Source organism: Danaus plexippus (assembly GCF_018135715.1).
Source record: "Danaus plexippus chromosome 9 unlocalized genomic scaffold, MEX_DaPlex mxdp_26, whole genome shotgun sequence".
NCBI lineage: Eukaryota > Metazoa > Arthropoda > Insecta > Lepidoptera > Nymphalidae > Danaus > Danaus plexippus.
In genome coordinates, this window is record NW_026869848.1 from 4,354,751 (window position 1) to 4,372,554 (window position 17,804).

The following is a 17,804-nucleotide window of genomic DNA, read 5'->3' on the forward strand; positions in this document are numbered from 1 at the left end:
TTTAAGGATTTATAATAACTATATCTTTATCAAATTTGACTAAAATAATTATGTTATATTTGGAATCATAGTTTCTAATAAAGATTAAGTTGTCATTTTTATTAAGGAAAAGAAAGAATCTTATATTGCAACCTTTGATGAACTGCCACGTAGATTTAATAATTAAACGTCAACGTCAAACCTGTAGTTGTCATAGTTTTAGTAAATTTTCAAAATATCTTGGCGTTTTTATTAGTTATCTTGTATTTACTTACATAAATGGGTTCTTCGCAAAGTTCTGAAGTTCCAGGAGGGGGTTCAGAGGGGTATCATATCTTAAGGGTAAGTGTTATCCATACTTAAAGCCACCTCTGTTATTATTGTTAAATACAAAAGTAACACGTCAATGTTTTCCAGGTCCAGGACGGCTCCCCGGGGCAAAAAGTTAATCTCGAACCGTTTTTTGATTTTATAGTAGCTATAGAAAATACTAGATTGGATCAAGATAATGACACTCTTAAAACGCTCTTAAAACAGAATATTGATAAGACAATAAAGATGCTCATTTACAGCACAAAAACCCAATCGGTAAGGGAGGTGATGATAACACCCAGTGCGAACTGGGGTGGACAAGGTTTACTGGGCGTTAGCATTCGTTTTTGTTCCTTTGAAGGTGCAAATGAAAATGTTTGGCATGTGTTGGTTGGTATCAATTTCTTGTCAATAAATGGATTTGCAAAGATGTTCTTTCATTAATTTATTCCGTTAATTTCAGGAAGTGCATCCTTCGTCACCAGCAGAACTGGCTGGTTTACGACCCTTCTCAGATTATATAATAGGAGCTGATTCTATAATGCATGAAAGTGAAGATCTGTTTACATTAATTGAAGCACATGAAGGAAGACCATTAAAGCTCTATGTTTATAATATTAATGATGACACCTGTCGTGAAGTTGTGATAACTCCTAATCATGCCTGGGGAGGTGAAGGTAGTCTTGGTTGTGGTATTGGCTATGGCTACCTTCACAGGATTCCTATTAGAAATGCAAACATTACTCAAAACCAAATACAATATAATGTTTCAACACCAATGGTAAGTAGATATTGTCAGCAGAACTCAATTTTCGTAGAATAACTTAATAATTCATTTTTGACTACATTTCCATAATGGTATATATATATATATATATATATATATATATCTTAAATATATTTTTTTGTTTGTTATCATTAATATGATTTTAAAAGAGAGGCTTCCAATATGTAACAAAAAGTAAATGAAACTAATAAACATGTATGAAGTAAAAAGAAAAAGTTAAATTTAGAAAATTAAATAGATATGATTAACAAAAGTAAATAAACAAGTGTGAATAGGAAAGTGGCAACAGGTAGATAATTTGAAATTATTGTGAATATTTGAATGGAAAGTTAGAAGATATAAGATTCTCAAAATGAAAGCTTTATTTGAATTTCTTTTTTTATTTTATAAAAAAAAAAAAAATATAATAAGATCCATGAATTAATTAATATGTGCATTAATAGTTTGATTATGATATTAACTTTATAATCATGTTGATTTTGAGTTCACTCAATAATTTAATAGCAATTGCACAACTCACATTCCCAGCCCTAAAGAGTATGTGACTCAATTCCTAGAATTCCTAGAATAGAGCACTTGGTGTACAACTTAGATAAGGCTTTTATAAAGTAATGAGTTCATAACAAATGTAATTATTTCGGGTATAAGAAACCCACAAAACTACTATCATACAGATTATTTCCATAGATAGAATCTGTAGAGTATAATTATTTGTAAAGGAAGTTTCTTTAAGAATTAAGAAAGTGATTAAAATCAGTAACAGTTTTTCTACAAAAAAATGGATACAATACTAGAACATTAAAATTGTTTGCACTGTCCACCTCTAATTAATAAAGTTTTTCTTAATTAGAAAAAATAAGTTAATAACATATCATTTTATTTAATTGACTTCCAAATATTATTTCCATATTATAAATATTGATATTCTATATAAAATTTATTTTATAATTTTTCAACATGGGATGGAACAATTTTTATAAATGTATTTATGTTTGTTTTATATTTTTGTCATTACACAAAATCATATAATTAAAATTACATAAATTGTTTAAATTATTTAATACATTAATATATTTATAATAAATTACAGGTGTCAGAACAAAATATACAGCAGGCTATGGTGTCGGGGGTACAAAGCTTAAGTGTCAACGATGAGACGGCACCACTTGTTGCACAGTCTCAGGTATCTCAGCCACAGTTCCTGTCAGGTGTGCCAATGGTAAATCCTGGAGCATATAACCCAGGAATCCCTGTCAGTAGTGCCCCAAAAGCCTTAGAAGCAACTGCCATACCACAAGAAAGCCAACCTCCAATGTCACAACCCCAGTCAATGGTCTCCAATATGGCGGCCTATTCCAGCAGTGAGTAGTTAATAATTTCTCAGCTATTCATATTCTCATATTCACACTAGTATTTTAACTTTTTTTATTCAAGTGTATCAGTTTGACATTTTAGAATAAAGTTTAATATTATACAATAAATTTATATTTTGATGTACAAAGCAAGTAAGGTCTTATTTAAAATAGATCAATTGTTTCAAAAAAATTGTCTTATATGGGGTAAGGTTTTTTAGAAACAGTTGATGTTAAATTTAATTTTTAAAAAAAATTATATTGATTATATAGAATAAGTTAAGTCCTATTGAATATTCAAGAACCTAAATAAAGCAAAATAAGTTAATCTTATGCCATTTTACATTTTTGTAATTGAATGAGCCGATGTGCTCTTCTCAAATGCAGAAATTGTTGATAGTCTTTTAGACTTAACAGAAGAGTCATAAATAATTTTATCTCATTTTCAGATTTGGCTGAAACAACATTAACCAATTTAGGTAGCATTCCTTCCGTGTCAAATATGCAACCACCGGCTCCACTTCCTAATCTGCCCGGCATCCCAATGAACCAACCGCAGCCATATATACCTATAATGCAAAATTACTCTCAGCCTCAGGCAACCGTTCCGATTCAAACGATGCAACAGGCTCCAAACTTAGTTCCAACTTTTGATATGAGTAGTTTTGCACCAATTCAAGCGCCGTCTTTAGGAGGACTGCCCGTAGTGACGCCAGTTTCTCTCCCAGGAATGCCATCAATAACAGTTAGCGCTACTTTACCCGTATCGACGATGCAAGAAATACACCAACAGCAGGTCCAACAGCAGCAAGATTTACTATCGTAAATATTTTATAGTATTTAGGTTCAAAAATTGACATTTAGCACAGATTATAATTTAGTTGCCAATATATTTTATTTCGTTTATCCATGTTATATTTCTGTATAAATATAATTTTTGTTCTTGTCTATTACATTCATGTATAACATAAATAAATGGCATTTACTATTTAAATGTGAATAATGAGTTCGTTTAGTGTACGTCCAAAATCGAATAGAATTTATAGGTACAACAATAATTCAATCCTATGAATTATCTGCCGTTTAAAAGTTGATGTATAATTTGGCATTAAAATATATGTATACAATTAAAGTTTTTTTATATCTTTTTTTTTATTTCCTTTGAACTTAAGAATATTATACAATCAAATGTGTTTATAGTTTAGTCCTTAGACCCTGGAATACATATTATTATTATTATTATATATAAATATATTGAAATAAGTTAATTCATTACCTAAGTTAATTATCTCCTATTTACAAAAAGGCAATGTCTTTGGGCAATTGTTTTGCATTAATATTACACATTTTATTGATACATTTATATTATAACTTTGGTGTTAATAAAAATTCTTTCATATAGTTAACTTCAATACATTTCTCAAGACTATAGCTTATGTTAATATGAATTGAACTAAGACTATGAAATGTAAAATAGGATTAATATTCATTTTTAAAAATGTATACAACTGATAAGGAAATGATGGTCTCTATATAGTGACTGACTATGGAGAATTGTAAAAAAATATTTCTAACCATAAAAACAATTGAAATTCATTATTGTCGATTTTGCAATTCGCTTCATAGTTCCAGATAATGTGAAAAATATATATGTTTTGTTCAATGTGAAATACTGATACAGATCATAAATCAGCATGTCGATGGAGGAAATAATTTAGTACACAGTTAATTAATGATGTATAAATCAGCATGAGGATGTTTGGGGAGAATTAGGATTTAAGGGTGCATCGAATTTGAAACTCGTTCGCTTGGGTTCCTGAGGTGGCGGTTTTTCTGAGTCAAGGCCGAGTGCGAGGTTATCGTGGCCGCGAGTGAGTGTGGGTGCATCGCTGTAGAACACGCCGCCCGCCAACTCGGACAACCGCCGGCGACGTCTCGTGTCCTTATCGTCGGACAGACTCGGCGGTCGGACGCTCGAGCTTCTACGACGCTCCGAACCGAGACGAGTCGGAACACGCAACGCTTTCTATTTTATTTAATATTTTAATTATAATGCATGTAGTCTACGCACTTTTTATGCTATGACGGTCTATTATAACTGTATGTAATATAAATTAAATAAGACAAATAAAGTTTTAAAATAATAAACAGGTGATATGGTTTCAAATTTACCTTAAACTTATTCGGCAATGAGTTTAGGAAGCTGACTACTGGAGGCGATATAAGGTCAATGGGAACATCAGCGGGGTTAGTCATACCAGTGATCAGGGAAACCGTTAACCCAATAATCAGAGTGCCAACACAACCCAGTCCAGAATACCAGAGATATGACACTTTGAATAACCAAAATACTGCCTTGTCATGATTTTCTCTGAAATATAATACCAAACTCTTAAGTTGTGTTTTTTAAGCCCCGTACAGATTTATGGTTTCAAATTCTACATCTTTTATACGTAAAAAAATATAATATTTTTGATTTAATGACAAATAACTCTATAACATTAAAAACATTTATAAAATCGTAATAATTAAATATTTTATAAAAACAAACAAAGTTCTTACGTATGGTCATAATTAGATGTCATATTTAAGGTGGTGGGGCAGGTATCGGTTGAGGCAGGTAGCCTGGGTAATGGCACTGAGGCGTACTGCGCGCCGCCACCCGCCGCTACCACCAGCAGCAACCCGCAAACGCCGCCCGCAACCGCACCCTGACGACATATTTAATTATTTGTAATAATAACACACTTACAAAATATGATTAGAGTACAGAGAATTTGTCTTTGTTCCTTAGAAAGAACATTAACATTGTCAAAAGAATCCCATCATTACTATCTTAAATATTAGTTGGTACCTTGGCGTTTGCCCACGGGAACAACATTCCGAGGCTGAAGAGTCCTAAGGTGACACCTCCCGTCATTCCATTAAACGAGAGGGCCAGTTGCAGCACAGGACCCAATCTCTCCACCACGAACACAAGCGCGAAAGACAACGCACCACATGCCAAGCACACCCATCTTGCAATCTTAAAGACGGGATGAGTTTTAAAACACAGGAAACAAAGTAAAATTTAAACAGATTTCAGTTTTTTGTTTTGGATATTATCTGTATAAAAAAATCAATATTAGGTACATATTTTTAATTAATTCAATTCAAACACATGTAGATTATTTATCTATAGTTTTTGTCTATGTCAAATGTAACGAACAAATATTAGGTACCTGTGTCATTTAATATATATAAAAAACTATTACCACAATTAAAGTTATTCAAGTTCCGTATTGTGATTTTCATTACTTCGAAAACATTAAATTTGCTTACCTTCAAAATTATTTTGTACAGAAAAAAGCAAAACGTTCGACAACTAAAAATGCGATGGATTGGTTTACGTACCTATGTGTATTTGTTGGTAAATAATAATAACAACTAAGTGTTTTTCATAGAAACCACATTCGCTGAGGGAATAATCTCTCCGAAACTCTCCGAAATTTATAATGAAATTGCAAAGGTCAGATAAGAGATATAAGAATTGGCTTCGTAAATAGATTGCCTTTGTTGTGAATTAATTTATAGGTATGGGATGTCTGTTGTGTACATAATCATGGATAGTTTTGAGTAGTTTTTCTATAGAAATTATATTACTTACTGCTGCGCCCTTATTCTCTGGCAGAGTGATACCAAACAAACCGGACGCCAAGTCTTGACATGCAATAGCTGCCAAGGAATTTAGTGCTGATGCTACTGTTCTGTAAACGATTCCATATTAAATGAACTTTGTGGCAACAATGTTAGTATATCTAACCCTGTGGAAACGGTCTCATAAATTCTTATAACTGATAGATTCTTATAGAAATCTGTATCAAAAAATTTTTTCAATCTTATAAATATTTTTTTAACTGATAAATTCTGATACCCAGCTAGCTGTTTTGTATCAGAATTTATATAACTTTTTTCACAGGGAAACATGTCCATAAAACTGTACAAGTTAACATCAATTAACAATTGGAAATTTCAAATGCCAACTTTAGGTTCATACACGTTTAAGTATTACTGATATTAACCGGTACGTAAGCTGGTCATATCTGGAATAGAGTTGGTGAGTATGACTCTAATTCAGTTCTTTACGTGATATCGTTGGCAACGGTTTCTGCAATCTTAGTCCGTGAAGATAATATTGTTAGTAGTGACTATGTTTAGAGTGATAGTTAGTGGGAATAAAAATTAGGACAACCGATTTACCCAAGACTAGCCGCGAAAATGCCAGCCACAAAGAATCCTGGTACGCCGCGATATACACCCAGCTGTTTAACGACATACAGTGGCAGGAGTCGGTCAGAAGCATTTATTTGTCCAGACTGTGGTAATAAAGTTTTTTTTATAGGTTTTAAAGGTTCTCATATAAGTGTTACACAATAAATAAGAATAAATAATGTAATTTTTACTTCAATGGGATCGCATCCCGCGTAGTGCGCTGCAAGAAGGGCGCCGGTAGCGAAGTTAACAGAGTACACAGATACTAGGCCAATAGCTGATACCCATAACGCGACACGAGCTTGAGATATGCGCTCTACTGATAAGTATTTCTGCACTGAAGCTTGGTTAGCGCAGAACATGCTGACCCAGTACATGGTACCACCCACAACCACCGACCAAAAGGAGTGCCGTACTGTAGGGTCGGGGTTCATGCTAAAACAGTAAACCATCCGTTGTAAATCCGTGGAAACAATAAAACTTTTACAATATTACGAGGATTCCCATTGCGGAAACCTTCAATGGTATAGGATTATTTCTGTGCATTAATACGAAACAGCGTGTGAATTTCGCTATCATTTCCTATCGGGTAAATTTACTAGCTTGCGTCGTATTCTGGGACATTATTATTACAGCGTTCGTTAAGGTGATAGGGCAAACCGTCCATCACGGAAGATCTTTCCTCTCACATTGCCCAATAACGTTAGTGGTGTAACGGTGAGGTATGCATTTTTGCTTTTAAGATGGTTAACTCGTGATCATGTGTAGGTATTATGCTCTTAATAGATTATGACAAGATATAAAATGCGGTCAAATATTATAACACTGCTGTTAGATTTAATTAAAATAATATATATGTACGTTGATAATCTATGACTATATATGAGTTTGAAATTTAAAATTTTAATTATATAAGACATTACTCAAAAAAGTGCAATCTTTCGGTGCGTTGTGCGTAGTCCCAAATATAATTGAAGCCACCGGTTTGTGCTGAGCCGAGAGCTAGAATGGCAGCTAAAGAGCCGATGAGTACGGCTGATTGAAATGTATCAGTCATTATAACAGCTTTCATGCCGCCCTGAAATGTTTAAATTTAACGTGAAACCAATGCTTAATTAATGAAATGTGATGGCTTATCATTTATTGTCACTACGTTTAGTTAGCTCACCTGGGAAGCGTAAAATATACACACTATGTATACCACAGAAACCGCTAAATACGTATTAAGTCCTGTCACTGAAACGGATATTATTTTCAAATTAAAAATAAGAGTACATTTGCAGAAGAGAAAATTGTGTTTGTTAATGTTATAATATAAATTTTACGGACGAGTCTCGCAATTTCATAGAGGTGAAGGTACCTATGTAAGAATAGATTGCGGAGCAATACCTATACATTTTAATAATGCAACGGCATCTAATGCAAGGCAAAGAAATAATTTGATAGGATCATTATTTGGTTGTGACATAATAAGCCATAAAACACTCACCACTTATGGAACAATGGGTCTTCGGAATTATAATAAGATTATGCAAGGTTCATAAAATTTGTATGCTCTATATCGATGAGGTTTCGAAAAAATATCCGTTATGAATAATATTATTAATAGATTTCTATTTTAATATAGTTTTGTATTTTGTTTTATTGACAATAACTTTAAACCGTTAGTAATTATCAGCTTGTAAAGTGCTTCAATGATGAATAATTGTTGTTTCAACCACATAAAGTATAAATTAACACTCCTGTGTATTATTATGGCAAAACATAAATATATACTATGATAATAAATAGAAAATAATTATGATAATATTAAAATTAAATAGTCATAAAGAGACGTCATTTGTGACGAACAGTTACGAAATTCTAAAATAACAATGTGAATGGTGAATTAATTTTATGGCGCTTTTGTTATCCCTTGTTGCAATAATAGCTATGATGACACTTTATAACCCTAACGCATAAATAAACTTTCTTTTGTCGTCTGTGCCTTGTGTATAAAAATTTTAGCAGATTAAAAAAAATATTTTTATATCGGTGATTTATAAAAACCATTATGAATTTTACGAAAAGAATGGTCGCCATAATTAACATTATTAGTCTTTGGATATTTCAAATTGTTTTACATTTTTATTTTTTAATCTACGACCTTGACTGTTCGTTCGGTAAGGATTATTGAGTAATGCGATATTACCCTACGTGTGGCATTCATCGTGATTAGAATTTCTTTAAGGTTTGTTTTTCGACAGATATTGCGTAGAAGTGTAATCGTGATAAAATTTTAAAAAGTAGGTATGTATTAGGCATTACAAAATCCTTTCAATCAGTCTGTAAATTAACTTAATGGAGAAAAATAATCTATTGACCTGTTAGCAAATTTTTGGATTAATGGTAACGAAATATTTAGCAATTATCAGTGATTATTCTACTAGGATTTACGAAGTGTGTCAAATGTTACGTGTGTACGAAATTATTTTTGTTGAAACGGCTTACATAATTTTGATCTTAAAATACTTGGCTATTTTAATATAATTGCATCGCTTATTCGCTAATTACGTGATACACTATTATCGTTACATCATACATAAATTTTTATTTGTTTCGTCGTAGATGTTCTTATAAATGTTGTTCATATAAACAACACCTTTAACAGAATTTTATGTAGATAACTGTTTTATGAAATTACTCTGCTTTAATACTTGTAATACAGATTATATTAATATACATTTACATTTTGACTTGAACATTATAAGTTCTATGTTTATTATGAGATGCTGGAGTTATTTCAGGTCTCTTTTTAGTAAAAAAAATTTAAGTATTTTACAAAATTTCTCGTTTCACGGATTGTGGACAGATAAAATTTGTGATTATTAACGTTTAAAATGTTATGTTTCAAAAAATATGGTAAAGTAGAAATATAATTAGACAATTTTATTTTTTTATGAAATGTTAAATTATAAATATGAACCAAAAAAAATATTAGAACATTTCGAACACGCCAACAAAACCTCCAAAAAAAAAACACAGAGAAATATCTTTATACTTCTTATACGTTGTTTTGTTTTTGTTGCGATAACTTAGAGGTTATACTTTCTATCGCGATTAGATTCTAAACATTTAAATCTATAATAATTTACGTAATCTCTAAAAAGTTTCAATAGTTATTGCCGGTTGATATTACAATGCAATGAATGTAAATGTTATGTGTAAAAAAGACTGATAAAAGTTTTCTTTAGGTTACCGTCTGAAAGTGCCAACGCCGGCGCATACACTGCAACTGCAGTGTACAATATCATTTGCAACATGTATAGAACGCTTGCATACACACGCATTGACTTGCAAAATCGTACCTCCTGAAATAATTTTACATTTTATTTTATATAATCTTCTTACTGCTAATTATATTTATGTAAATACTCGGTTATTATTAGGTATATATTTTAAAGACCACCACTCCTTACCAAATATTCGTAACATGATGTCAGTCGAAGCCTCATAAACACTGGTAGGTATAATTGACTTGCAACGGGCACTGTAAGGACGAAGGCTATACAGATCATCCAAAATTGACCACCGGCTATAAACATCTCTGCCGGATTCCCTAACAACTCAATGGCTGTAATAAAGCTGCAAATAAAGGCATGCTGTAACTATTCATATGAAAAAAATATATTGAAAATAACTAAATATTTTTACATAACAGAATTAACACATAGCACATTACATTTTAATATTGTGAAAATTAAACACTTAAAGAAAATATCGAAGTGCTTATGTAATTTTCTATGCTAATCTACAGCTATTGTTTATTTAAATTATATTTCTGATTTTATATTCATTTAGCGTGTAGCATATATAATATGTATGTATTCTTTGCATATTTTTGCAATGACGGTACCAACCTCGCCGCTAAACTGAGTGCCATCGGAAACGTTCCCATAGACGATCCACCAAGAAGAAAGTCGTCTCCTGTCAATTGTTTTTCTCCGAAATATCCGTAAAATACCCCAATACCACAAGATATGATGAGCATAGCAGCGAGAACAGTGTAGTCTTCCCAATGAAATAGTTCGATATTTGTATCATTTTGTATCTGTTCGAAGTTGTCAATTTGACTTGTGTTTAATACAAGTAATTTGGCCGCTGCGTTTGTAAAAGATGTGGAGAAAATTGTATATAAAAATACAACCTGAAAAAAAAGTGGAATTCAAGACTTAATTAAATAATTGACAAATGAGTGTTTTTCATTAATTACTATGAAAAACGCACTAGCCTCTTCTCAATTACGACGGATAAATAAAACCATTAGAGGAACAGCTGGCATTTAATTTGTTAATTTTTTTTTTATCGGTTAATTAAATAGTTAACCCGCGATCAAAATGAAAACCGGACAAGTGCAAGTTTGACCGAAACCCAAGTCAGCTGTACTAATAAATAAATACAAAATTATTAAAAAATAGGGGTGAATGAAAAGACGAAATTTAAAAACAAAGTTATCATTAAAATGTAGGTCCTAAATATTATTATCTAGTAATAAATTATCCCTTAACAAACTTTTGCTTCCCAACATCCACATGGATCGCGGTTAGTTTATTCATTGCAATAAAGTTAGTAATTCCAAAAATATATGTACCTAGCTTTTGAGATATATCCAGAGATTAATTTTACTGTAAGATGTTAGACTTTAACTCATCAGAAATATAGTTTTAGGTTTTTTGAAAGCTTAATATGTTGAACACGATATTAGCTAAGTATAAACCGGCACCTTTAAGTATTTAGGTATGCATCTATAATTTCTCGACAATTAAACCAACGAACAACAAAATAAGGACAAGAACCCCGTTTTTGTGGCTTTAGGTATGAAACCTTAACACTATTTTGCAGTTTTTGTTTACATTTATTTTCAAACACTGGAAATTTACTGAATGAACTATAGGTAAAATGAAATCAGTTTTGTTACATTTACGGTAATAAAATAAAGATAAAATACTTCTAATTCGATTTGAATATTAAATATAAAATTAATATGAATAACTTAGTGCTTTGATAAATTGCTTAAAGCGTGAAGGTTTTAAAAATCTAAGTATGTATATGAAACACAAAGACCGCCCTTTAGTTATTCATCATTGCGTTTGCTTGTTGTTTCAGACACGGTGATAACAAACGATTAAGTCGGAAAAAACCGGTTCCATTCTCGTTGCAACTTCCTTAAGGCGGTAAATTCCGGTACGAGCCATCTCATGATTCCCCTTAAAGTGCGTGGAACTCGCCATGGGAGAATATGTACTATTACATTCCAAGCAATTAAGAATAACCGTTGTTTTAAATTTCAATATGAGTCACAAATTAAGGGCTATGAGGTTTAACGATGTAAAAAGACACAAGAAATAAATTTATGACTTTATAGTATTATGTAACCATAAAACCATTAATTATATTTGTAACTGTAAGTCCAATGTATATTAAAAAATACGTTTAAAATGACTCAAATGCATTATTTCTCAATCATGCAATAATTATTTTGTGTACATTAAACATAAATCCAGTTAGTGTTTATTAAATATAGATTTTTTTTAATGAGGATAACTTATTTTAGGCGGAAATTATTAATAAAAGTTCAAAATAAAAGAAAGTATTTCACATATATTTTTAAAATTGCATATGAATGAATCTAAGTGTTTGGTCTTTAGAAAAAGTGCCAGGTCATTGTATAAAATTAATAAATTTTTTTTTAATGTCAACCTTGAAAATATTTGCTGTAACATCTTTTGAAAAAACAAGAATAGTTATCTTGAAAGCGACAATACAATGACGTTAAAAATTACCAATAAAAATAATTTGCATTACTAATTATCTTAAGAAGGGACTGATAATAATATTTTTTTAAAACAGGTGAATTATATTTAGGTATTTAAAAAATAAGCACCTAAAAACGATATACATATATCCAATCATTTGTCTCCAATTATTTATAACAAAAACATTAAAAACTCCGTGTTTTAAAACTCTTTATCAAAACCTTGATAAATTGCAAAATGATTCAAAGTCGAAGCGTTCCATTATAACTTCACATTTGTAAACATTGCACACTTAGATTTTTACTTTTAACAAATACATTTTAACACTGATATAAATTTATATATTTATTTATATATCTTAAACAATTTCATGAAAATTAAATAATTTGAAATCAGTACTTATTGATGTCACAGGTACATAAGAGTAACAAAAAACAGTAGGTTATGTCCTTATGTGTTGTTTGTGATTCTCTCATAGACAGATTTTTAATTATATCAGAGATTTAACAGTGATTTTAAAATTCTTCTATTTTTAGTGCAATAAAGCACCCGTCCAAAAAAAATGATAATTAGGATGGCGAGCTAAAATATCTGGTATGGATTTTCTAAAGTACTTTAAAAATTTATATTATAAAAAAGTTTCCTGACCTAACTTTTTAATTTAAGGGCTTGATTCCGTTGCAAGTTTCACATTTAATCTAGGAGTACTCTAAAAAATGTCAAGATATAAAAAAAAATCATATATTGCAAAAGACAATTACTTAATACATAAAAATTATTATCATCGGTATTATCGAGTGATTTTGTTCCATATTATCTTTCCGATATTTTGTCCGATATGAGGAATAAAAGAAGGCTTACACAGCCTGTTAAAGATCTGCTATATTCAGCCAGAACTATAAATAAATAGGATTGATGTTTCGCGGTGGGATAGCAAACTTAAAAAACAGACGACGGCTTTTTATTAAAGGTAATTTAGAATAAAAAAAATATTTTAATTTAAGAATTTAAAAATGGATGTGCTGCGATTAAATAAAAATATATAGGGGTTACCTTAACAAAACGAATAAATGTAAGTACAAACCTTGTAAACACTGAAAAACCTGAATTTCGACAGATAATCCATTATGCACTTTGCAATAAAAAGCAAGATCTTAAGCCGTCTACTTCCGATGTTTACATGTCCTTAGTGTAACAGAGGATGTTTGATTGTGATTGATTCCCGACTCCACTCTGAGATGCTGTGACACACCAATCAATGGTAATTAAGTCTCTAACAATACAGACTAGTTAACAAACTGTGGTTTGACTCACACGATCGACCTGTTTTGTTTTGTTTTTTTCTTTACAGAGTTATGTTAGTTTAAACTTTAAAATCTTAAGTCATATTGACATAAAAAATACCCACAAGCTACCTACATCGTCAACTTATAGAATATTATTGTTATAAGTATTCAACGAATCGCTTTTGTAAACACCGATAAGCTTTGTTTTGAATCTTTCTGGTTGATTAAAAAACAGTAAAATTCACTACATGTATAAATAAAATTTGTATAACAACTTTCAATTATGCATTTAATTACACACCGCTTATCACAACTAAATTTAACAGTTCACGAGTTACGTTCAGACTCACCATGCACGTTTTTTTTTTATCCACTGGCTATAAAAACTATTACTTTTGTTCAAAAACACTTCTTTGAAGTTTTTATCATGCCTACTCTTAATATTCACATACCGATGCTCTCGGTAATCACTGGGCTAATAATCATTGCATTAGGTTGTTTAAAAAAGATTTTAAATTGCATTTCATGCGATTGGTCGACGTTGAACCGTGGAATCAATCAAGACTACAAACGCATAAGGCTATCGCTGAATGCATGTTAAGCCTCTGATTAGAAACAGTTTTGTAAATAAATGTTAATATATAATAAATAATACTACAGCAACTTTAATATAGACCAAACACTTTTCTATTAGAAGTATCTATTCGCTAGTATGGTAGGAATCTGATTTTAATTGAAGGTAGGACTTGAAGAAGTATATATATTTTACAATTTTCATAATATCATCATAGTTTTCTGTAAAGATATATCAGAAAATAAAAGAAATAAATGTATGTTCTTGTAAGGTATAAGTAGAAATACGTTAGAGAGTGTCATGTCAAAACAATTATTTAAAATTTTTGTAAAGCAGTATTTTCGTTAGCAAAATTAAACGGAATACTTTCATCGAGTTAAATAATAAAATAATCAGTATTCACTGTCCAAATATTTGAGTGAATACACTTCAAGCAGACATATTTATATATGGACTATTTAAACAGTTTAGGTACGTATAAAATTGTCACTATAAAAAAATGTGCCAGTATATTCGTAAACTGTAAAAACGGTAAATCACTGATAAAAGAATATCCATAAAAAAATTCCATCCGTATTTTGACATTAAAGTACTGATGTAAGTAGGTACTTAATTGATGGTAAGCTAACTGCTAAGTATCTCCAAATATATTGAAACTTTAATTAATATTTGTTTTCATAATAGAATAATAATATATCTGTCTTATTAAAACTATATTATTTATAATAATAGTATTTAAAAGCTGGATTAAGGATTAAACCCACAAGTACCTTGTATTACTACTTATTATATAAAATCTAAGAATGCTTAAGGTAAAAATTCTGCAAACTTTTGCTTTTATACGCCTCTTAACCTCTACCATCTTTAACATGTGAACTTTGCGTACATTCACTTATTTTTTTTAAATCTCTAATGTTTTATTTTTATTTAATACTCAACTGATAAACATTGACCTAGTAGAATGAGATATTCGATATATGAATGTTTCAAAAACAAAAAATCTAATGAGTTTGATAAAAAATATATAAAAACGTGCATTATAGTTTTATCAGCTTTTTAGGTTCTATTTTATGTCCATAGTAAATTATAATATGAGATGAATGATGTCCTCTATCAATGCAAAAGAAATATGTATATTTTTCTAAACCAAAATAATTAATTAAATTTGTTTATCTTTTATTAGTTTAAACGTGTGAAGTCGCCACTATGTCGGCTGTAAGGCGACGTGGACCCCATCGCATTGCGTAAACTATGAGAACCATCGAAAGTGCCCCCTCCCCGGACATGGAACATACATCTCATATAAACGGTGGTGCATCAGGTATCTGCACATTACACCTTCTCAGACTCTGTGACAGGATGTGTGACAAGATGGTAGGTACTGGGTAGAGCCATAGCCACTTAAACTTCTTGACCCAGTGGCGACATTAAATCTTGAAAATAAAATAAGTGTTATTGAATTTGATTATAATAGCGATGTTACATATTGCCCAATATTAATGACCTCTATTGCTTAAAATGGAATAGTAAGAGGAATATGTTTATGTAATGAACATTTTTTACACAGGTATTGAGGTCATTAATTTTCGCTGCGGTGACGGCCTGCGTGCTTGCCCGGCCGGAACCACCGTCATCGTACGGGCCACCTTCAACTTCCTATGGAGTCCCAGCTCCTCAGTATGGGCCACCTCAGCAGCCGATTGTTCACAAGCATGTGTACGTACATGTGCCACCCCCTGACAACGAACGCCCACCACCAGCGAAACAAATTTACGTGCCACCACCGCAGAAGCATTATAAGATAGTGTTCATCAAGGCACCAGCTCCTCCGGCACCAACCGCGCCAGTCATCCCTGTGCAACCCCAGAACGAGGAAAAGACCCTCGTATACGTGCTGGTTAAGAAACCAGAAGATCAACCTGACATTGTCATTCCTACTCCAGCACCCACTCAACCATCCAAGCCGGAGGTCTACTTCATCAGATACAAGACACAGGTAGAGTACAACAATATTTAATTTGAAAATATTTCAGGTATCTTATTTATTATTTAAAATAGGTTACATACATCGATTTTAGATATAAATAATAGTTCATTTAGAAAGGTACAATATTGCTTATGTCCGTACGTTATATTTTTAGTACGTAATTGAACAAATATCATTTTCAATTCGAATACGGTTTCAAAATAACAATATTTAGTTACATCACTTTTCTTCTTCCTTTCTTTTATAGGTACGATAAACAATTATATGAACTTGTTTTCTATGAATCAAGATTAATTACACAAAATTACTTAATTGAAATTGTAAAATTCATGCAATATAGGCATCTAAATTATCCGTGTATTTAAGCATCTGTATCACGCTTTCCAGATTGTATGATTTGATTTCCATGCTTACATTACAAATAGTAGTTTATTTCTAGAAACTTGTTTTCAAATTTTTGTTTTGCTACCGCCTTTCGTCCCTGATGATTCTGTATTTCCACTACACCTTGCAAAGTTCTAAATGGGCTACAGTATTTTGAAGCCCACATATCTTTTTCTTTTTATCATATAGGGAAAAAAATTATAGTATTCCCATATTTTTTTTTTGCTCGCCGTACCTCACACGTTTCTGATCCAAGGGCACCCAAATTAGAATATTGTAATTCATGTTACACGGTTCAATTCAACTTCATTGTGATGGTTTATCTGTCAAATAGCGTTTTAATTGCGGGATGATTAGAAACTTCGGAGAGAAACTAACAGTTATATGTGATTGCATAACTGTTCAAAAAATCGTTACAAAAAAATGGTGTAGAAAGTTAATATTGTCGAATTAATCGCAATGCTTGTAATAACACATAATTCTATAATATAAATTCATTATAGTTATTGTTTCTTATATATTTTATTTTTACTTATTTCATTTCGATTTATAGTTTAATTAATCATAAGCAACATTTTAAGATCAAAGTAAGGATGTACACATGTATTAAAAATATATATATATTTTTTCTTAGAAACAAGAAGGATACCCTGACGCCTCACCACCAGCACCTTCATACGGTCCACCTGCATCTGAACCGTCATCCGAATACGGCGCCCCTTAAACGATTTATTAATTTTATTGATCCCGCGTGGCACAATTATTACAAAATAATTTACCAAATACCTTAATACTTTAATTGGTGTAGTATAGCAACAAATGCAATAGCCGCAATGTTCTCGTTAGATTAAATTAAAATTGTCAAAATATATTTTGGGATTGTATTGTGACAGACGTAAGGTTATATTTGCCAACTTGAACTATACTGCATCTTTTTGTCTTGCATCAAATTGATGTGTGCTTGTAAATATTATTTTATACTTTGTACGTATTATTAAATGTTTTAAAAAATATGCATTGTGTTTTCTGAGATGATAATCAATAATAGTTGATTGCCGTAAGAACGATTACAATCCTGGTTTACAAATGAGCACATG

The 17,804-nt window shown here is 31.2% G+C and overlaps 3 protein-coding genes across 5 annotated transcripts; 2 read left to right on the forward strand and 1 right to left on the reverse strand.

Moving 5' to 3' along the window:
* Positions 1-161: 161 nt before the first annotated feature.
* Positions 162-3,578, forward strand: LOC116767248 (Golgi reassembly-stacking protein 2). The gene is made up of 5 exons (XM_032657498.2): positions 162-321; positions 397-681; positions 755-1,072; positions 2,169-2,439; positions 2,880-3,578. The coding sequence occupies exons 1-5, from the start codon at positions 259-261 to the stop codon at positions 3,254-3,256; spliced, it is 1,314 nt and encodes a 437-aa protein (XP_032513389.1). The 5' UTR covers positions 162-258; the 3' UTR covers positions 3,257-3,578.
* Positions 3,301-14,238, reverse strand: LOC116767247 (sodium-coupled monocarboxylate transporter 2). 3 transcript variants are annotated; one of them, XM_061527384.1, is made up of 14 exons: positions 14,113-14,238; positions 13,561-13,717; positions 10,581-10,867; positions 10,140-10,305; positions 9,920-10,031; positions 7,850-7,917; positions 7,605-7,759; positions 6,873-7,116; positions 6,670-6,785; positions 6,077-6,176; positions 5,285-5,455; positions 4,993-5,141; positions 4,603-4,801; positions 3,301-4,456 (listed from the first exon to the last, which is right to left on the reverse strand). In XM_061527384.1, the coding sequence occupies exons 2-14, from the start codon at positions 13,600-13,602 to the stop codon at positions 4,175-4,177; spliced, it is 2,091 nt and encodes a 696-aa protein (XP_061383368.1). In that variant the 5' UTR covers positions 13,603-13,717; positions 14,113-14,238; the 3' UTR covers positions 3,301-4,174. The 3 variants fall into 3 exon arrangements, with proteins under 3 accessions (XP_061383368.1, XP_061383369.1, XP_061383367.1); XM_061527385.1 differs by lacking the exon at positions 14,113-14,238 and adding an exon at positions 13,793-13,895; XM_061527383.1 differs by lacking the exon at positions 14,113-14,238 and having other exon boundaries at positions 13,561-13,893.
* On the forward strand, positions 6,650-17,720 carry LOC133320138 (uncharacterized). Its single transcript, XM_061527386.1, has 4 exons — positions 6,650-6,790; positions 15,520-15,710; positions 15,904-16,332; positions 17,342-17,720. The coding sequence occupies exons 2-4, from the start codon at positions 15,588-15,590 to the stop codon at positions 17,429-17,431; spliced, it is 642 nt and encodes a 213-aa protein (XP_061383370.1). The 5' UTR covers positions 6,650-6,790; positions 15,520-15,587; the 3' UTR covers positions 17,432-17,720.
* The last annotated feature ends 84 nt before the right edge of the window (positions 17,721-17,804 follow it).

Excerpts from the sequence above, each read along its gene's own strand:
- LOC116767248 (XM_032657498.2), top strand. The coding sequence starts at position 259 with ATGGGTTCTTCGCAAAGTTCTGAAGTTCCAGGAGGGGGTTCAGAGGGG. Across the intron at positions 322-396 it reads AGGGGTATCATATCTTAAGG|GTCCAGGACGGCTCCCCGGG; the intron begins GTAAGTGTTATC and ends AATGTTTTCCAG. Across the intron at positions 682-754 it reads AAAATGTTTGGCATGTGTTG|GAAGTGCATCCTTCGTCACC; the intron begins GTTGGTATCAAT and ends CGTTAATTTCAG.
- LOC116767247 (XM_061527384.1), bottom strand. The coding sequence starts at position 13,602 with ATGGATTATCTGTCGAAATTCAGGTTTTTCAGTGTTTACAAG. Across the intron at positions 10,032-10,139 it reads CATCATGTTACGAATATTTG|GAGGTACGATTTTGCAAGTC; the intron begins GTAAGGAGTGGT and ends AAATTATTTCAG. Across the intron at positions 5,456-6,076 it reads CAGAGAATAAGGGCGCAGCA|ATTGCAAGATGGGTGTGCTT; the intron begins GTAAGTAATATA and ends CCCGTCTTTAAG.
- LOC133320138 (XM_061527386.1), top strand. The coding sequence starts at position 15,588 with ATGAGAACCATCGAAAGTGCCCCCTCCCCGGACATGGAACATACATCT. Across the intron at positions 15,711-15,903 it reads ACAGGATGTGTGACAAGATG|GTATTGAGGTCATTAATTTT; the intron begins GTAGGTACTGGG and ends TTTTTTACACAG. Across the intron at positions 16,333-17,341 it reads TCATCAGATACAAGACACAG|AAACAAGAAGGATACCCTGA; the intron begins GTAGAGTACAAC and ends ATTTTTTCTTAG.